At 41.5% G+C, this 15855-nt stretch overlaps 1 protein-coding gene across 9 annotated transcripts in view; it reads right to left on the bottom strand.

The window, feature by feature from the left end:
• Positions 1 to 15855, bottom strand: part of IRAG1 (inositol 1,4,5-triphosphate receptor associated 1) — a 125406-nt gene that overhangs the window by 23594 nt on the left and 85957 nt on the right. For all 9 annotated transcript variants that reach the window (XM_072794076.1, XM_072794077.1, XM_072794078.1 and 6 more), the window contains 4 exons: positions 10424 to 10454; positions 7881 to 8021; positions 7282 to 7413; positions 4885 to 5026 (listed from right to left, as the gene is read on the bottom strand). In XM_072794076.1, the coding sequence (XP_072650177.1) occupies positions 4885 to 5026; positions 7282 to 7413; positions 7881 to 8021; positions 10424 to 10454 (446 nt within the window). The remainder of the gene's footprint in view (positions 1 to 4884; positions 5027 to 7281; positions 7414 to 7880; positions 8022 to 10423; positions 10455 to 15855) is intronic.

Raw genomic sequence — 15855 nt, 5'->3', positions numbered from 1 at the left:
CTCGAATCTCAAATTATATTGCTTTTCAGTATTTTTGTTTCACTTTGTTTTTATAATCCCATATTATTATGATTGTTGTTTTATACAGTTAATGCTTGTTTAGATCTACCCACATTTACAAATGTCTGATCACCATTCCTTCTTGCATTCTATTCCTTTCTTTTGATATCAATTTTATTTTTCCCTATGTAATCCTTTAGTTTTTTTTTTGGCAAAGATCTGAGTGGTAAACTTTCTCAGTTGTTGTCTCAAATATCTTTACCTAGCTAGCCTTCAAGCTTGCATCACAGTTTAGCTGGTTGTATTTTCTCTAGGTTGACCAGTTATTTTTTCTTTAACTTTATTGTCTTTTGGTATCACTATTGCTACTGAGAATTGTCAGTCTTTTGTAAATCCTGTGTCTTATCTCTCCAGTTACTTTTAAATTTTCACTTCATCTTTGATGTGTTTTTATATTTTCTGCTTGCAATTCACTGTGCTTTCTGAATCCAATGATTTATGTCTTTCTTTAGTTCTGGGAAATTCTCAGGATCTGGTAAATCTCTTTGAACATTTTCTCTTTCCCATTCTTCTCTTGTGGATCCACTAAAAAATGTATTTGGAACTTTTCCATTTTATGCTCTGTATCCCATATCTTATAGCATTTCTTTCATATTTTTTAATCAATTTATCACTCTGAACTGCATTTTGAGCAACTTTCTCAAATCTATCTTCAGCAATAAGCTAGATTATGCTACTATAATGAACAAACCCAAAGTCTTAGTGGCTTATACCAATAAAGATTTATTTCCTCCTTATGTTACATGTCCATTTGCTTCTGAGTTGGCATCAAGCTCTGCTCTCCATTTCCTCACTCTGGGCTCAGATTAACAGAGCTTCTACTATTCTGGAGTAGAGATGATTGTCATGTGAGGAGAAAGAAACATAGGGTAAATTGCACACTAGTTTCTTAAAGGCCTCAGCTCAAAGGTGATACATGTCCTTCTACTCACATTTTATTTGCCAAATCACATGGCATCACCTAACTTAAAGGGGATGGAGAAGTGTGCCTAAAAGGAGATCTTGAATCTCCACTATGGTAACTACCACCACTATAGTACCTACCACACCTAAACTACTGAGTTTTTAATTTCCATGATTCTCTTCCACATATCTAGTTCTATTTTATTCTTTTTTGATAATTGCATTTTATTCTGTTTTAAAAAAGATTTTATTTATTTATTTTGATAGAGCCCAAGCAGGGGGAGTGGCAGGCAGAGAGAGAGGGAGAAGCAGGCTCCCCATGGAGCACGGAGCTTGATGATGGACTTGATCCCAGGATTCTGGGATCATGACCTGAGCTGAAGGCAGATGCTTAGCCAACTGAGCCACTTAGGCACCCTATTCTCATGTTTTTGATTCATTGTTTCATGCTTCTATTGATTTTTTTTTTGCTTCTATTGATTTTTAAACATATCTTTTAAAAAATTATCAGATTGTTCTATTTTCTGAAATCCTTAGGATATAATCCTGTTGTTTAGTGTATCTGATGATTCTTATTCAGGGTGGACTCTTTTCTTATGTATTTTATAATTCCATATTGTAAAATCACCTTTAGTGAGGCATCAGAAGAATTTTGTGTATCCTGGGTGAAGGATGTGCCTCTCCAGAGTGGCTTTATGTTTGTTTCTGAATGTTCCTATGATGTTCTTTTCAGATTCTCTGCATATTGTACCATGATTTCTATCATGGCATATACTTTTCCTACAAGAAAGGAGGAAGTTTTTCTCCTGCTATAGGATGAAACAGACTTCTTGATTTGTGTCTCTGTTTGGCAAGTGTTTTCTTCTTGTTCAAGTTCTATCTAAAGAAGCAGTCCTTGGAAAATCTTAACTTTCTATGGGAGTCTCAGAGTCAACTCTGTGTCATGGTGTTTGAGATCTCAGCTCAGATTGCATGCAAGTGCAAAAGCCCAGCACCCAGATGATTGAAGCTGACTCTTATCCCCAAGAAAGCTGCAGGTTTCAGTTCTCCTTTCTTTTCTTGTATCTGAGTATTTCAATTTCTTTTCCTGTAGATTCAGCTATTCTTTTAGACTAATGTTTGCTTTATTTTATCTAGCAGAAATGTCTAGTACTTGTGGTCAAGGAGTTTCAAGTTTTCCAGTCAGCCAAAATTACAGAACCAGAAGATATTTTTTTATATATTGAAGCATTCATACAAATTAATAAAATGCCAAACTTATAAGCAGGCAAAAGATACAATGGAGAATTTATAAAACTAGAAATATAAATATTCAGAAAATAATTGAAAAGGTAAAAAAATACAAATTAAAACTGTGAGATGAAATATAATCTTGGCCCATCAAAGTTAAAAATATTTTTAAAGGAAAGGACAAGAATGTCAATGGCACAATGAACTGAGCATTATTGTTACCCATTAAATATCAATGGGTTATTTGAAAATAGTTTGCTTTAAGAGCGTTATAAAAATTTCTTTCCCCAGGGCTAGTATTTACACTTTTAGAAATCCATCTTAAGGAAATAATCCAAAATGCAGACAATCCGTATGTTTTATATTCAGAAAAAGTAATTGATTTTTAAAAATGTGTAACACCTTTCTTTAAATCAGAGATTTGTTTTAAGATTTTATTTATTTATTTATTCATGAGACACACACACACACACACACACACACACACACAGAGAGAGAGAGAGAGAAGAGAGAGAAGCAGAGACACAGGCAGAGAGAGAAGCAGGCTCCATGCAGGGAGCCTGATGTGGGACTCCATCTCAGGTCTCCAGGATCATGCCCTGGGCTGAAGTCGACGCTAAACTGCTGAGCCACCCAGGCTGCTCTGAATCAGAGATATTTTTATTTCACTGTAGTCTTCAGAGTCTCAGACACAGACAAAGATTGCCAGAAGTCATATAAAGCCTTAAAAATAAACATTATTAGGCAATGGTCTTAGAGTATCCAGTAGACACACCTGTTAGGTGGTTGCTGGCCCCTCTGCATCAGCCCAGGCTGAGAGATAGTGGAGTGGGAACAAATGTCTGAAAAACACTTATTCAGCATTTAAGACTCGGTTACCATCTCTCTTCTTATTGTAAGTACTTTCTCATGTCCTCAGACTGAATGTGGAACTCTACAGTATGTTCTCTATAGGAATCTGCTTACTTTTGTCACTGGGCTGGTTATACTGCTCTGCCCTCTGCACAAGCTGGGGGTTCCTTTGGATCTCACTAACCATGTGTCTTTTACTTCTATATTTAGTATTATGTGAGGCACAGCAAAGATGCTCAATAAATGTCCTTAGAATGAATGAATTAAACTCATGGGTAACTGTTCATTCCATAAATCTTGGATAAGGCAGTTTATAGGAAATTTTGCTCCTTCCAGGACAGTAATGCAAGAGCCCACATATTAGGATTTCTTTGGTGGTAATTTCCCCAACTCTCAACACTGACAGAAACCAGTCAAACCAGTTTGCTATAGGCCTAGATACATGTGGGTCAGGAGTCTTGCTGCCAAGATCAAAAACAGACAGTCTGGAGCATGTGTATACTGCCTTTGGACTCTGGAAAGTGTCACTGATATTCCCCAGGAAACTTGTGAAACCTCCTGTTTATAAAGGTTTCTCCATCTGTTATACTTTCCCTCCTCCTGCTTTTGGTAACACGGATGTTTGCATTCCACAAGGATTCCTGTCACTAAAAGTTCTGTTTTCTCCTGCTAGCACCATCCTCATCAGCCAGAGCCTAGGCCCCGGCAGCTCTCAAGGAGAGATCCTGGTCCAAGGCACCATCCTCCTCCTCCTGGACTGCTGCAAGTACCTCCTGACTTGTCTCTCCAGATCTCAGTGTCTACACTTTCCTAATGTATTGTCTACTCTGAAGTCAGAGAAATCTTCTGAAAATAGAATCTGACTGTATTAGATGGTGTAAACTCATCAGTGCTTCTTCATGGCCTTGAGGACAAAGGTCCAAATTATTAGCATAGCCTGGCATGTGGCCCTGGCCTACCAAGGCTTACCTTCAACCTGTCATCATCACACTCTCTACACTGCAACCACATCAAATTCTTTGTTTCATACTCTTCCCATTCCAACCGTACCTTCTGTATACAGTTTCCTCTACCTGGGATGGGTTTCCCCTTCTTGCCTAAAGAATGCCTATTTTTACTTTGAAAGATGCTGTCCCTTTGTAAAACTGTCTTTGACTCCCTCAAGCAGAATCATCTCTGTGCTCCTATAGCAATTGTATAGAACACTTTTTTAAAGAGTATTTCTTTAAAACATTTTTCTTGACCCTGAGTCTGCTATTTATCTCAGCAGTATCTCCTTTCACCAGGATCTCATGCTACACCCCACTGCCCAGACTCATCTCTCACCTGGACTATTGTAATAGCAGCTTTGTGGGTTTTCTTGTCTCTGGCTCTATCGCACTAATGTAACTGTCACACATAGTCAGAGTGAATATTCTAAACTCCATATATGAACATGTCATTTCCCTGACTGAAATATTTGGTTGGATCCCTAATGTTTTCCAAGATAAAGCCCAAATTCCTTAGTATGTGTTGGCCCCAAAGCACAAAATCTGTAAGGTCTGGAGTCTGTCATTCTCATGAAGTAGAGTGAGCTCTTGCAGCCTGTGGGCTTCATATCAGTGGTCGAATGCTGTGGTTAACTGTGTCAGGAGTTGCTTTGGGAGTGTTCATGTTTTCTTGTTCTAGGCCCCTACGCATACTGGAAGAGCTGCTATGAGGCCGTTACAGGCAGCACTGGGCAGGAGAAGTGAGCCTTGCTCAACTAGAAGCATGTCCTCAGTCTGCACTGATAAATGTGATCCTGGCCTAGAACCATCATTGCAGGGCCATAATGGGGGCAGGAGCCAAGTCCCTTACCAGAGGGGCCACAGCTGCGGCTTGAATTCTGATTTGCAAGTTTTTTAAATTCCATGAGCTCTGCATGATCTTTCTCATACGTCCTCTTCAGATTCTCCACATACTGCATCATTACTTCTGTTGCCTTTGACATACGCTTTTCCTGCAGAAAAGGAGAGCATAAGCACACAGGGCAGTTGGAGGAAAAGCTTGTTGCTACTTGTTTGCTTTAAGCTAGCCTCTGGGCTGGGAAAATCAAAAGGATTCAGAGACCAATCTTAGATGCACCTCTACCCTCTAAGAGTTTGCTGTCTGTGATGTGAGCCAAGAGGAGAGTTGAGGCATTTGCATTCAGCAGGACAAGAACAAACACAGCCACAATGCCTCAGGAGATGAGAGGGAGAAAAGTAATATCTGCTGAGAGAATGGAACAGGGAAGCTTCCTTGGAGGTAGAATGAAGTGGATGTAGGGTATGGGCAGCATCTGGGCATGTTGATATAGGCAGGAGGGACAAAAAGATTCAGGCCAGAGGACTCTCCTAAGAGCAAAGGTCCATTACAGGTCTTGTACCTAGGACAGGACATCATGGGACTTGTACCTAGGTGGCAGTTTATTCTTCAGACAGCAGTCTTTGCAAAGTGAAAGGGGTGCTATTAAGAATTATGCTAGGGGTGCCTAGGGGCTCAGTCAGTTAAGCATGTGCCTTCAGCTCAAGTCATGGTCCCAGAGTCCTGAGATCAAGCCCCACTCAGGCTCCTTGCTCAGTGGGGAGCCTGCTTCTCCCTCTGCCTCTCCACCTTCCTTGTACTCTCTCTCTCAAATAAATAAATAAAATCTTAAAAAAATAATTATGCTGGGACAATAGGCATGTATCAGGACTGGATAACCAGAAAAGTACAGGTCATCCTACTTATGTAGGAATCGGCAAGCAATTGAGTTTGTTTGCAGAAAGAAAAGGTAGTTAGGGCTGGGTAGTGAAGGACCTTGAATGTAAGACTAAGGGATTTGGACTTTTTCTGAAGGAAAAGAGGAACCATCAAATATCTTAAGGTGACATAGGTCACCAGAGGAGACCAGACTGAAAGAAGTGAGACTGGTGGCAGTGGGTGTAACTAGGAAAGATAGGAGAAATACTAGAACCAGTCTGGTGGGACCAGAGAGAAATATGGGAACTGAGACATGGAAGTAAAGGCTGGGAAACCCATGTGGAGAAGGCTGAAGACTGCCGTTAGCAGCACATGGGCCCAGAAACCCATTTGGGAGGACCATATAGAACGAGGAAGAGTTTCCTCTACTTATCCTCCTTGGATCCCTCTGTGAGCCTAGCTTGGGCTCTGTCAGCCACACAGGGACATGCTCAGTGTGTATTCCTGGAAAAATTCCCTGCAGCCAGGAGCTGGGACCAGCCACTTCCTGTAAGCCCCCCGTTTGTTGCTTCTCCTAGCCAGAGTGACTTCCTGGGTGTGCTGCTGAGTCAGGTGTCCTTTCTCCGGAAGAACACAGGGGTGGGACAGCCCAGTGGCTTGTCCTTCCTTCATTCTGCAAGAACTGCTCTAGGCTCTGCCTCACGAACACCCTGCTGATGCAACCAATGCAACATGACAGGCAAGCATGGTACTAGCAGCAGTGATAATAACATCTAGGTGCTTTGCAAATATTATGGTAACCTTATATGGCAGATACTATCATCATTCACATTGGTTGGAGAAGTTGGAACACAGAAAACTCAGTAACTAGCTTGAATAACTAGCAGTGAATGCTGGTGGAGCCAAGACGAAGCCTCAGGCAGTCTGATCTCTCATGACACCATCCTGGATCAGGACTGTGCTCTGTGTGCTTTAGGACTTCAAAGTGGCTGAGAGGGAGCCAAATCTGGCTCTGCACCCCAGCTCTGCCACTTACTAGTGCTATTACCTTCTGAAACTTCATGTCTTCATTGTGGGGAAAAGATACTACTTTACAGAGTTGCTGGCAGGATTAAATGAAACAAAGCAGTTTTTCCTAAAGCATCTTTGCCAAATACTAGTTCCATGAAAGCTAAATAGGTATTTTATGAGAAAATAGGTATCTTATGGTTCTTCAGTCAAATACGTTTAAGAAATACACAGGTAAAGTTTTCAAAAGGCTTCTTTACTATAGGATTTCTCAATGCCTTGAGAATGCCAATATGTACTAGGAATCTCCAAGAAAGGAAGATAGTACATAGCAGTTCCCAAACTTATATGCCCACAGAAAGCTTTTTCCAAGGAACCACCTTAAGGTTTTAGAGGTCCACCAGAAATACTCAGTAAAACACAATAATGTACATAGGAAGCCATCAGTAAGTGGGATCTATAGTTGTCATTGCTTACATTATTGTTCTAGTTACTGTGGGCAGAGTTGAGCTAGTCAGAGGGCTGGGAGCTGGGGAGGCTCACCTGGCGGACAGCCCCCACCATCTCAGCTCTGCTAGAGAGGCGTGCAGCCAAACGGTGCAGGACAGCAATATCCTCCAGCAGTTTCTGGTAGGTCTCCCGGTGCTCACAGTGGTGCCATAGTGAAGCTGAGGACTAGGAAGTAAGAAGGTACATCAGCTGGGGACCTCACATACCAAGACTTGACTTGAGCTGTCATAAGACAAGCCCTGGTCCCCATACTAGCTGAAAAGAGTGGCCACTGTAGGGTCTGAGCTATACCTTTTGGAGATAGAGAAGCTCAGTGTGGATACACTATACCTGCCTGACCTGAAAGAAAGGAGTCACGTCCAAGTCTTCAGTCCCTTTGCCATCCCAGGTCATCCAGTCTCCTCTTGAGGAGCTGCCAAGGGCTCAGACCTTACAGCCCTGAGGTAAACAGGCTTTCAGGTCTCTGCCTTAGTTCCTCCAAGCTCTCTGAGGAAGACTGTCTGACTCAGGGCCTTGGCCTGATTTCTCATGTCAGGAAACTCTACTTGGCGACTGAGAAAAGCAGGACACCTGTCATAGTCCTAGGAGACATTCCCCCCTCCAAGTATTCTCCCATCAGGCTCCACAATTACCGTAATGGAAGCTTTGAAGTTTTCCAGTTCCTTCTCTGTATTCTCCTCTGTTAGATTGCGTTCCCTTTCAGCCTGGTTAATTCTAGATTCCAGAGTATAGCTGTCATTTCTAAAGGCCAAGGACAGTTGTACAAACACGTTCTGTTGGGAACAAAAGTGTAGAAGAGGTGCTAGGAGGAGTTATTACAGGAAACAAGATCATAGATGTGTTTCTTGCATGAGTATTTTACAACATTACCTAGAACCAGTCACCAAAGCAGCTGTGTACAAGTGAAATCCTCCTTTCACAGTAAACTACACAAAAGACAGTGAAATAGTAACCTGAGGTCCATCCTAGGTCCTTTCCAGAACCAGAAGACCAAATGCATTTTACTAAAAAATAATAAAAGAGAATAACACTTTGCTTTTTCCTGAATTTTAAGAAAATAACATCCTGTATTTAGGTGTAGGTAAACTCAGGCCAACATAGCTGATTGTGTAAGCAGTTTGGATTCATGCTAGGATTTATTGCACGTGAAATTTGAAGGTTTTGCGTGTAACCACTGTATTTAAAGAAACTCCATTTAAAATGTAAGCCTTGTTGACTTAAAGCAAACTTCAACCAGCATCTTGCCTGAGTGTTATGGATCCTACATGGAAAGCAGCTTTAAGAAGCTGCCAGGAGATTAAATAAGGCCAAATATGCTTCTGTCTGGAGAAATTTTCTGGAACAAATATTCCGTGCCAAAAATGCAGGATGAATGAATGAAACTGCAAGGTGGATTGAGCAAACATGAAACTCTTGGCATAATAGGAAACTACCGGGGAGGAGAAATAGACAGATGGACTCTACACAGGAAGAGGCAGTAGCCTTCATTTATACATCCTTCATTTGCCCTGAGTCAAGTGATAGCAGATTTATACCCTTGGGGTGAGCTAACTCTCTGAACTTCTGAATTCATGTGATATAGCCCACAGTGGGTAGACATCTCCAGACAGAGAACTGAAGGCCTCAAACTGACCCAATAACAATGACAGCAATATTGGGAGCTAGTCCTCATTGAGCATCTACTCTGTACTAGCACTCTTGTGGGTTCTGTGCACCTTGGCTCATTTAACCCCACAACAAGCCTCTGCAATAGGAACTGTTATGGCCACTTTGTGGGTAAAGAGCCTGAGACCAGGGAGGTCATTAACTTGTTCAAGGTAACATGGAGTAGTAGAGCCAGGATTCAACCTTAGACTATTTTATTTCAAAGCCTGTGCTACTGTCATCATGCTGAGTGCTGATTGTGTCAGTATACATCTGTGGATAGGAGCTGGCCATTAAACAAACCACACACAGCCCATCTTCACCATTGTCAGTGGGTGGGGATTTTCTGTCCTACCCAAGCCTTAGTCCAGCCAAGTTTATCAATAATATTCATTGTTTATTTTTCTAGACCTGGGTTATCCCCTTCATAGCAGTATGACATAAAGAGTCCTAAATTCAGTCAGAATATTTGAGTCTAAATGTTGGTTCTGCTAAGCACTTGGTATAGGACCTTAGCTAAATTATTTCATCACTTGGCCTCCTCCTTTGTTCTAATTCCTGCTCTGCTGATTTCTCTGTGCTGATTGGAGAATCAGCTGAAAGGATGGATAGGAGTGTGTGATGAACTGTAAGTGCAGTATCTGTGTGCAAGGTAATTGTTGCTATCTCTGGCAAACACTTCACATAGTCTGTCTTCCTCTGCTTATCCAGTCCACTGGGTCTCAGGAAAGGCATGTTCATTTTCTTATCATCAGTGGCAAATCCTGCTAAAAAGACTATAAGACCTTTTATCCTCCCAACTTGTAGTGAAGAGATTCCTGAACTCATCCATGTTCTACTCCCTTCCTTCTATGAACTCCAACATAATTGTCTTGGAAACAAACTAGTGCTGGATCAGAGGTCCTCACCACCTCACCTGAGATGCACTCTCTTTATCCATCTATTCTACTCCTTCAGCAGAATGAAATGCAGACAAGTTCCTCTCAGCTCATTCACCAACCCCATTGGGATAGCATCTCTACAGAGACAAGGAAGCCCTGAGTGGGGAGTAATGGAGGAATCAGGGGAAGTTGGTGAGTTGACAGGATAGCCTCCCACCTTGGCTGGAGCTACCTTCCTTATGTCTGGAATCCTCAGAAGGCAAGTACCTTCTTCCTCTGGACCAAAGTTGATAACTTGAAATCTGACCATCTGTTAATAATTTTGAAATAAATTTGATTCAATTCTGTAGCCTCCTAGCTAACTTTGTGTGTCTAAGTCATTATTTTAAAGAGCATAAACCACCCTTGAAAAAATGTGGAATTTCCAGCTACCTACTCATCTCTGACCATATTTGCCAAAATCTTCCATTACCTGGGGTGAGAGTCTCAGCAGTTCAGTAGGGCTGATTACAGTTTCCATATTACCTCACAGTCACCCATTCTCATTTTTATACAAAATTGTCAGGGTGCAGGGGATAGAGAAGGGGATGTTTTCAATAAACCCAGTCAAACCCAGGCACTAAATTTCATAAAGCACTGGAATCACTTACCTCAACTTCCTTTTCAGTGAGCGGAGGTGCACTGTGAACAAGAAAAGACATGCAAATGAACTATATCCAACCTATGAAATAAAGTAAAAGGTAATTTTGAACAACCAGCAGACCATGTATTTCCAGGAATGTAGTAAGAAGAATTGGTGAGATGGAAAAGACGCAGGTACCCTCTGTGTGAGCATTGTAATCCATGAGATATTTGCCCGGATACTGACTCCACACACTTCCTTGTGTGGTGGAAAATATTAGATCCTGGCATCAGTCCTCCAACAGCACCTGTACTATCTGTGATTTTGGACAAGTTATGTAAGTTATTATGAAGTTTGCTCATCTTTAAAATGGTAATATCTACCTTGTAGGAGTGTTATAAAGAATAAATGTATATACATACATATGTATGTATAAATGCATTTGTGTGTTTATGTTCATACATGACATCCACATATGTATATATGTATAAATGTGTATATGTGTACATATTTGTATATACATGACATCCACACTGAGTAGGCATTCAAGAGATGCTAGCTTTTATTATGACTAATTCACAGGCTTACTGTGAGGACTTAGAAAATGCAGTGCTACGTACTTATAAACCATACACACCTGAAGGCCTTTATAATTTTGGGGGGCTACCTAGGTCTGCAAAGCCTGACCCTCCTCCTGTATCTAAGGGTTGTGACAAGAGTGCATGTGGGCCAGCGAATACAAGGCCAGAGTTCTTCTCCACAGTGAGACCCTCCTCTGATGGTTAGACCAGGCAAGAAAGTCCCACCCAGAACAGAGGTCATTCCGAGGGATTCCTCTTCATGTGTGGTTCCCACAGTTAACAGTCTTTTTTTCTGCACACTCACTCTGCTGCTGCTGCTCTTGCTGGTGACTAAAGCTAGTCCTGTTCTGAAACCCAGACAATGTAAATAATGCACGGGCCCTTTCCTGTACTGGGGTGGGAGGACTGGGAGGGGTCCTACCAGCGTCACAGGACTTGGCAACAGAGCATGCCATCGATAAGATTCTCAGGAAACACAGCTTCCTCCCTTTGACGGGTGTGGAGGGACCCCAAGAGCAAAGGTAGGGGTCAGTTATCTCTGCAAGGGACTGATTCTCACCCCTGACAAAGGACTGTGAGAGCCTTCCTGTGAGGATGAGGCAACAAGACCCCATGGCCATCAAGTCAGCAGAGTACAGAGCATGGAACAAACAACTGAAAAGATGTTTGATGCTTACAATGCTTGTCACAACCCCACCCCTCAAGCCCTTTCCTCTGTTGGGTCAGCCAACATAATCTTGACTGTCATATAGAACACATATTGCTTAAACAAATTTATCAAAACTCGTTGAGCTTGCCTTTGACTCTTGGCTTTATTTGGATAGTATGTGAAATATACATTCATTATAACAAAGCCTACTATTTTGATAATTCATTTTCTGCTTTTTTGCCATAGAACACAATTTTTTTAAATGTGCAAAGCCCTGAGGACTTGAGGTGTGATTTAAGTTTTAAAAAGCCACATAACATGGCCAGTTCCTGATGCAGAGAGCTCTATCTTATGAACTGGTAGAGAGAGCCAGGGGGCAGAGCCATGAGCCTCCAAAAAAGAAGGAAGCCCAGCTTGTGGTGTACAAATGAGACTTTGGAATGGCAATGCCTGCCTCAGAATTTAAACCCCCATAGATAGACCTTTAGACTAAAATCAAGGTCTTCTGTGAACCAGCCCCTACCAGACTTTCCTTTTCCCATTCTCTACTCCCATTGGCCATTCTGTTCCTCAGACACATTTTACTGTGGCCCCAGGGACTTTGCATTTACTATTCTTTCCTCCCCGCCCCACTCTTTTGTAATAGCTTTATTTGGAATATAATACACATACCATAAAATGTATCCCTTTACAATTTGTAATACAGTAATTTTTAATATATTCACAGAATTATACAACCATCAATCACTATAGTCAATTTTGGAACTTTTCATCATCCCCCCAAAAAACCCTGTACCCATTAGTAATCAACTCTCCAACTACCCCAGCCCCCATTCCCAGCACTAGGCAATCACTAATCTACTTTCTCACTCTATGGATGTCCCTATTCTGGAAATTTCATATAAATGGAATCATACAACATGTGGCTTTTTGTGACTGGCTTCTTTCACTTAGCATAATATTTTCAGGTTCATCCATGTAGTAGAATATATTAATACTTCATTTTTATGGCTGAATTATATTCCATTGTGTGGATATATCATATTTTATTTATCCATTCACTGGACATTTGGGTTATTTCCACTTTCTGGCTATTATGAAAAATGCTGTTATTGAACATTTATGTATAAGTTTTTGGGTAGACACATATTTTCATTTCTCTCTGTTATATACCCATGAGTGGAATTGCTGGACCGTATAGTAACTCCATATTTAACTTTTTAAGAAAGATTTTATTTATTCATTCATGAGAGATACACAGAGAGAGAGGCAGAGACACAGGCAGAGGGAGAAGCAGGCTCCATGCTGGGAACCTGATGTGGGACTTGACCCCGGGACTTCAGGATCATGCCCTGGACTGAAGGCAGGCACTAAACCACTAAACCACCCAGGGATCCCCTCCATATTAACTTTTTGAAGAACTGACAAACTGTTATTCCAAAGCTACACTACTTTACCAAAGACTCTGGTTTTTCACATCCTCACCAATATTTAGTTATTGTCTACCTTTTTTATTGTAGCCATTATAGTAGATGTGAAATGATAATCTCATAAACATTTTGATTTGCAATTTCCTAAATAATAATGACATTGAACATCCTTCCAGTGTTTATTGACCCCTCATATATATTCTTTGAATAAGTGTCTACTTTACCATTTAAAACAAATTAGTTATATTTTCATTGAGTTAGAGAGTTCTTTGTATATTCTGGAAACAAATCACTCATCAAATACATGATTTGCAAATATTTTGTCACATTCTGTGGGTTTGATGAGTGATGGTTGATTTTTTCTTGATTTTTTTTCTTAATGGTATTGCTTGCATCATAAAAATTTTTAGTTTTATTTTATTTTTTAAAAAATTTTATTTATTTATGAGAGAGAGACTGAGACATAGGCAGAGGGAGAAGCAGGCTCCATGCAGGGAGCCCAATGTGGGACTCGATCCGGGGACTCCAGGATCATACCCTGAGCCTAAGGCAGATGTTCAACCACTGAGCAGGTGTCCCTGCAAAAAGTTTTTAACTTTGATGAAATACTATTCATCTGTTTTTTTCTCTTGTGTATTGTGTGAGGTTAAAGTTATTCCAACTTTACTCTTTTGCATTGAATCATCCTAGCACCATTTGTTGAAATTACTGTGCTTTTTGCCTGGAAATGTCTTCACCAAAATCTTTGCATGAATGGCTTCATTTTGTGATTTGCATGTCTCATATTAATTACTACTTTATCACAGAGGCCTTCCTTGACCATCTACCAATGTTCCATTCCTGTGTCATTCTCTGTATGTGCCTATCCTTTGGTCTTAGCAGTTTTGCTGTCTGAAATTGTTCATTTAGTTACTTGAATAATATTTGTCTCTCCACCTAGAATGTAGGTGCCATAAGAAAAAAGACTGTGTCTGCTTGTTCTCCATTCTAATGTCTGGTACATAAGAGGCACTCAATGACTACTTATTGATTAATGCCTGTTTATTGCTCCGATTGGTGTTTGACTCAGTGGCATGTCCTCTATACTCTTGTTAATCAACCACTGACTATGTCCCTAATTTGGGTTCCAGACCTGGGTTTTCTACTGAATTCATTCCACTTGTTGACTCCATGAGCTCCTTCGTGGTATGGTCCAGTCCCAATTCACAGAGCCCATATAGATCATGAAACCAACCCCATATTAAAACTCAAATGTAATTTCTCCACACTTTTTCTAGGGGAAGGAATCTTGAAGCTCTGGCTTCCTTCTGCTGGGCAACTGTTTGCCTATCTATCCCAAGCCCCAAACCAAGGGTAGGAAGTTCTGGGTCCAGCCAAGGGCCTAAGCTGCAAACAGCCTTTACCCAAGGCCAGGAGCAGAGAGCCTGGTTTGGTGGTTGAAGCAGGGAGTTTGGGCAATATGGCAATTGACACAATGCATGAAAGCTACTGACCTCATTCTGAGAGCCAGGACCACATATTCAGAAGCTGATCTTCTTCCTTGACCATGAAGGCCCATGCAGACTCAGTCCGGCCTCATGGTTGGTAGCTAGTGGCTATTAACTTACTCAAAGAAGATAGAACAGCTCAGTTTCCCTACCCTGGGGAAGCTGAGAGAATTTAATTAGCTGGAGGTGAGCTCCAATGATACTAATTATCTTCACCTTTACTGAGGAAAAAGGAGCCAATCACACTATTCACCAGCCTTTTCCCTTACAGACAAAAGGGTACCAGTGATTCTTCTGGTACTTGTGACAGGCCTCTGGTATAGATAGAAAGTCATTGGGTCTGAAATCAGCCTACCTTGAATTCAATTCCTGACTCTGTCACTTGTTAGCGTGTTGCTTTGCCTCTTCCCTCACTGAAGATAAAATCTTCCATTTCTGCCTCACTGGGTTGTTACAAACACCAAAAGACACAGCATGTAAACATGCTCTCAGTGTGCTGTAGTGCTTTTCCTTTGGTTTCCTGCCTCTGGACAGCCCCTCTCTGCCTTCCCTGAGATGAACTGGCCCAACCCACACCCTCCTCCAGCTGTGGATGCAGCCTGCTTCTGACTTGTTTCTGGCACTTTTCCTAATGCTGGCTTAGTTGCTGAATATTGTCCTGATGACTCTGTGTTTTAGGTGATTATAGTGTGCATTCTGAACACATCACATCCCCTGGGCAAAACTTGTTTTCCTTTCATATTTACCCACAAATCAGGGAGTTCTGTTATGTCTGATTGCTCTCCCTAATGGCCTTTCCCAGGCCCCCAATAATTTAGTCTCCAGGTTACTTGGGCTTGGCAGGATGCCTCAATTGCAGACACCCACCCAATTCCTATTGCTTAGTAGGAATTGTCTCTTTTTAGTAGGAATTGTGTCTCTTTTCTCCTTTATACTCCAAACTATTCACTTTTTAAAAAAAATATTTTATTTGCTTATTCATGAGAGACACACAGAGACAGAGAGAGAGAGAGAGAGAGGCACAGACACAGGCAGAGGGAGAAGCAGGCTCCATGCAGGGAGCCCGACACAGGACTCGATCCCAGGTCTCCAGGATCACACCCTGGGCGAAAGGCGGTGCTAAACTGCTCAGCCACCTGGGCTGCCCACTATTCACTTTTCAATACAGTTATCAAGGGTCTGTCATGTGCTGACATGGTCTTAAGTCCCTGCTACCATACCCTTTTTTAGCTAGGGCAGCATCCTACCAATGACAGCACTTATACTCCTGTTGTATAGGTGAGGAAGCTGACATTTGGCAGGTGAAGTCACTT

This window comes from Canis lupus, chromosome 23 (assembly GCF_048164855.1).
Source record: "Canis lupus baileyi chromosome 23, mCanLup2.hap1, whole genome shotgun sequence".
NCBI lineage: Eukaryota > Metazoa > Chordata > Mammalia > Carnivora > Canidae > Canis > Canis lupus.
The sequence above is the reverse complement of the archived record's forward strand: the minus strand, read 5'-3'. Positions and strand labels throughout refer to the sequence as shown.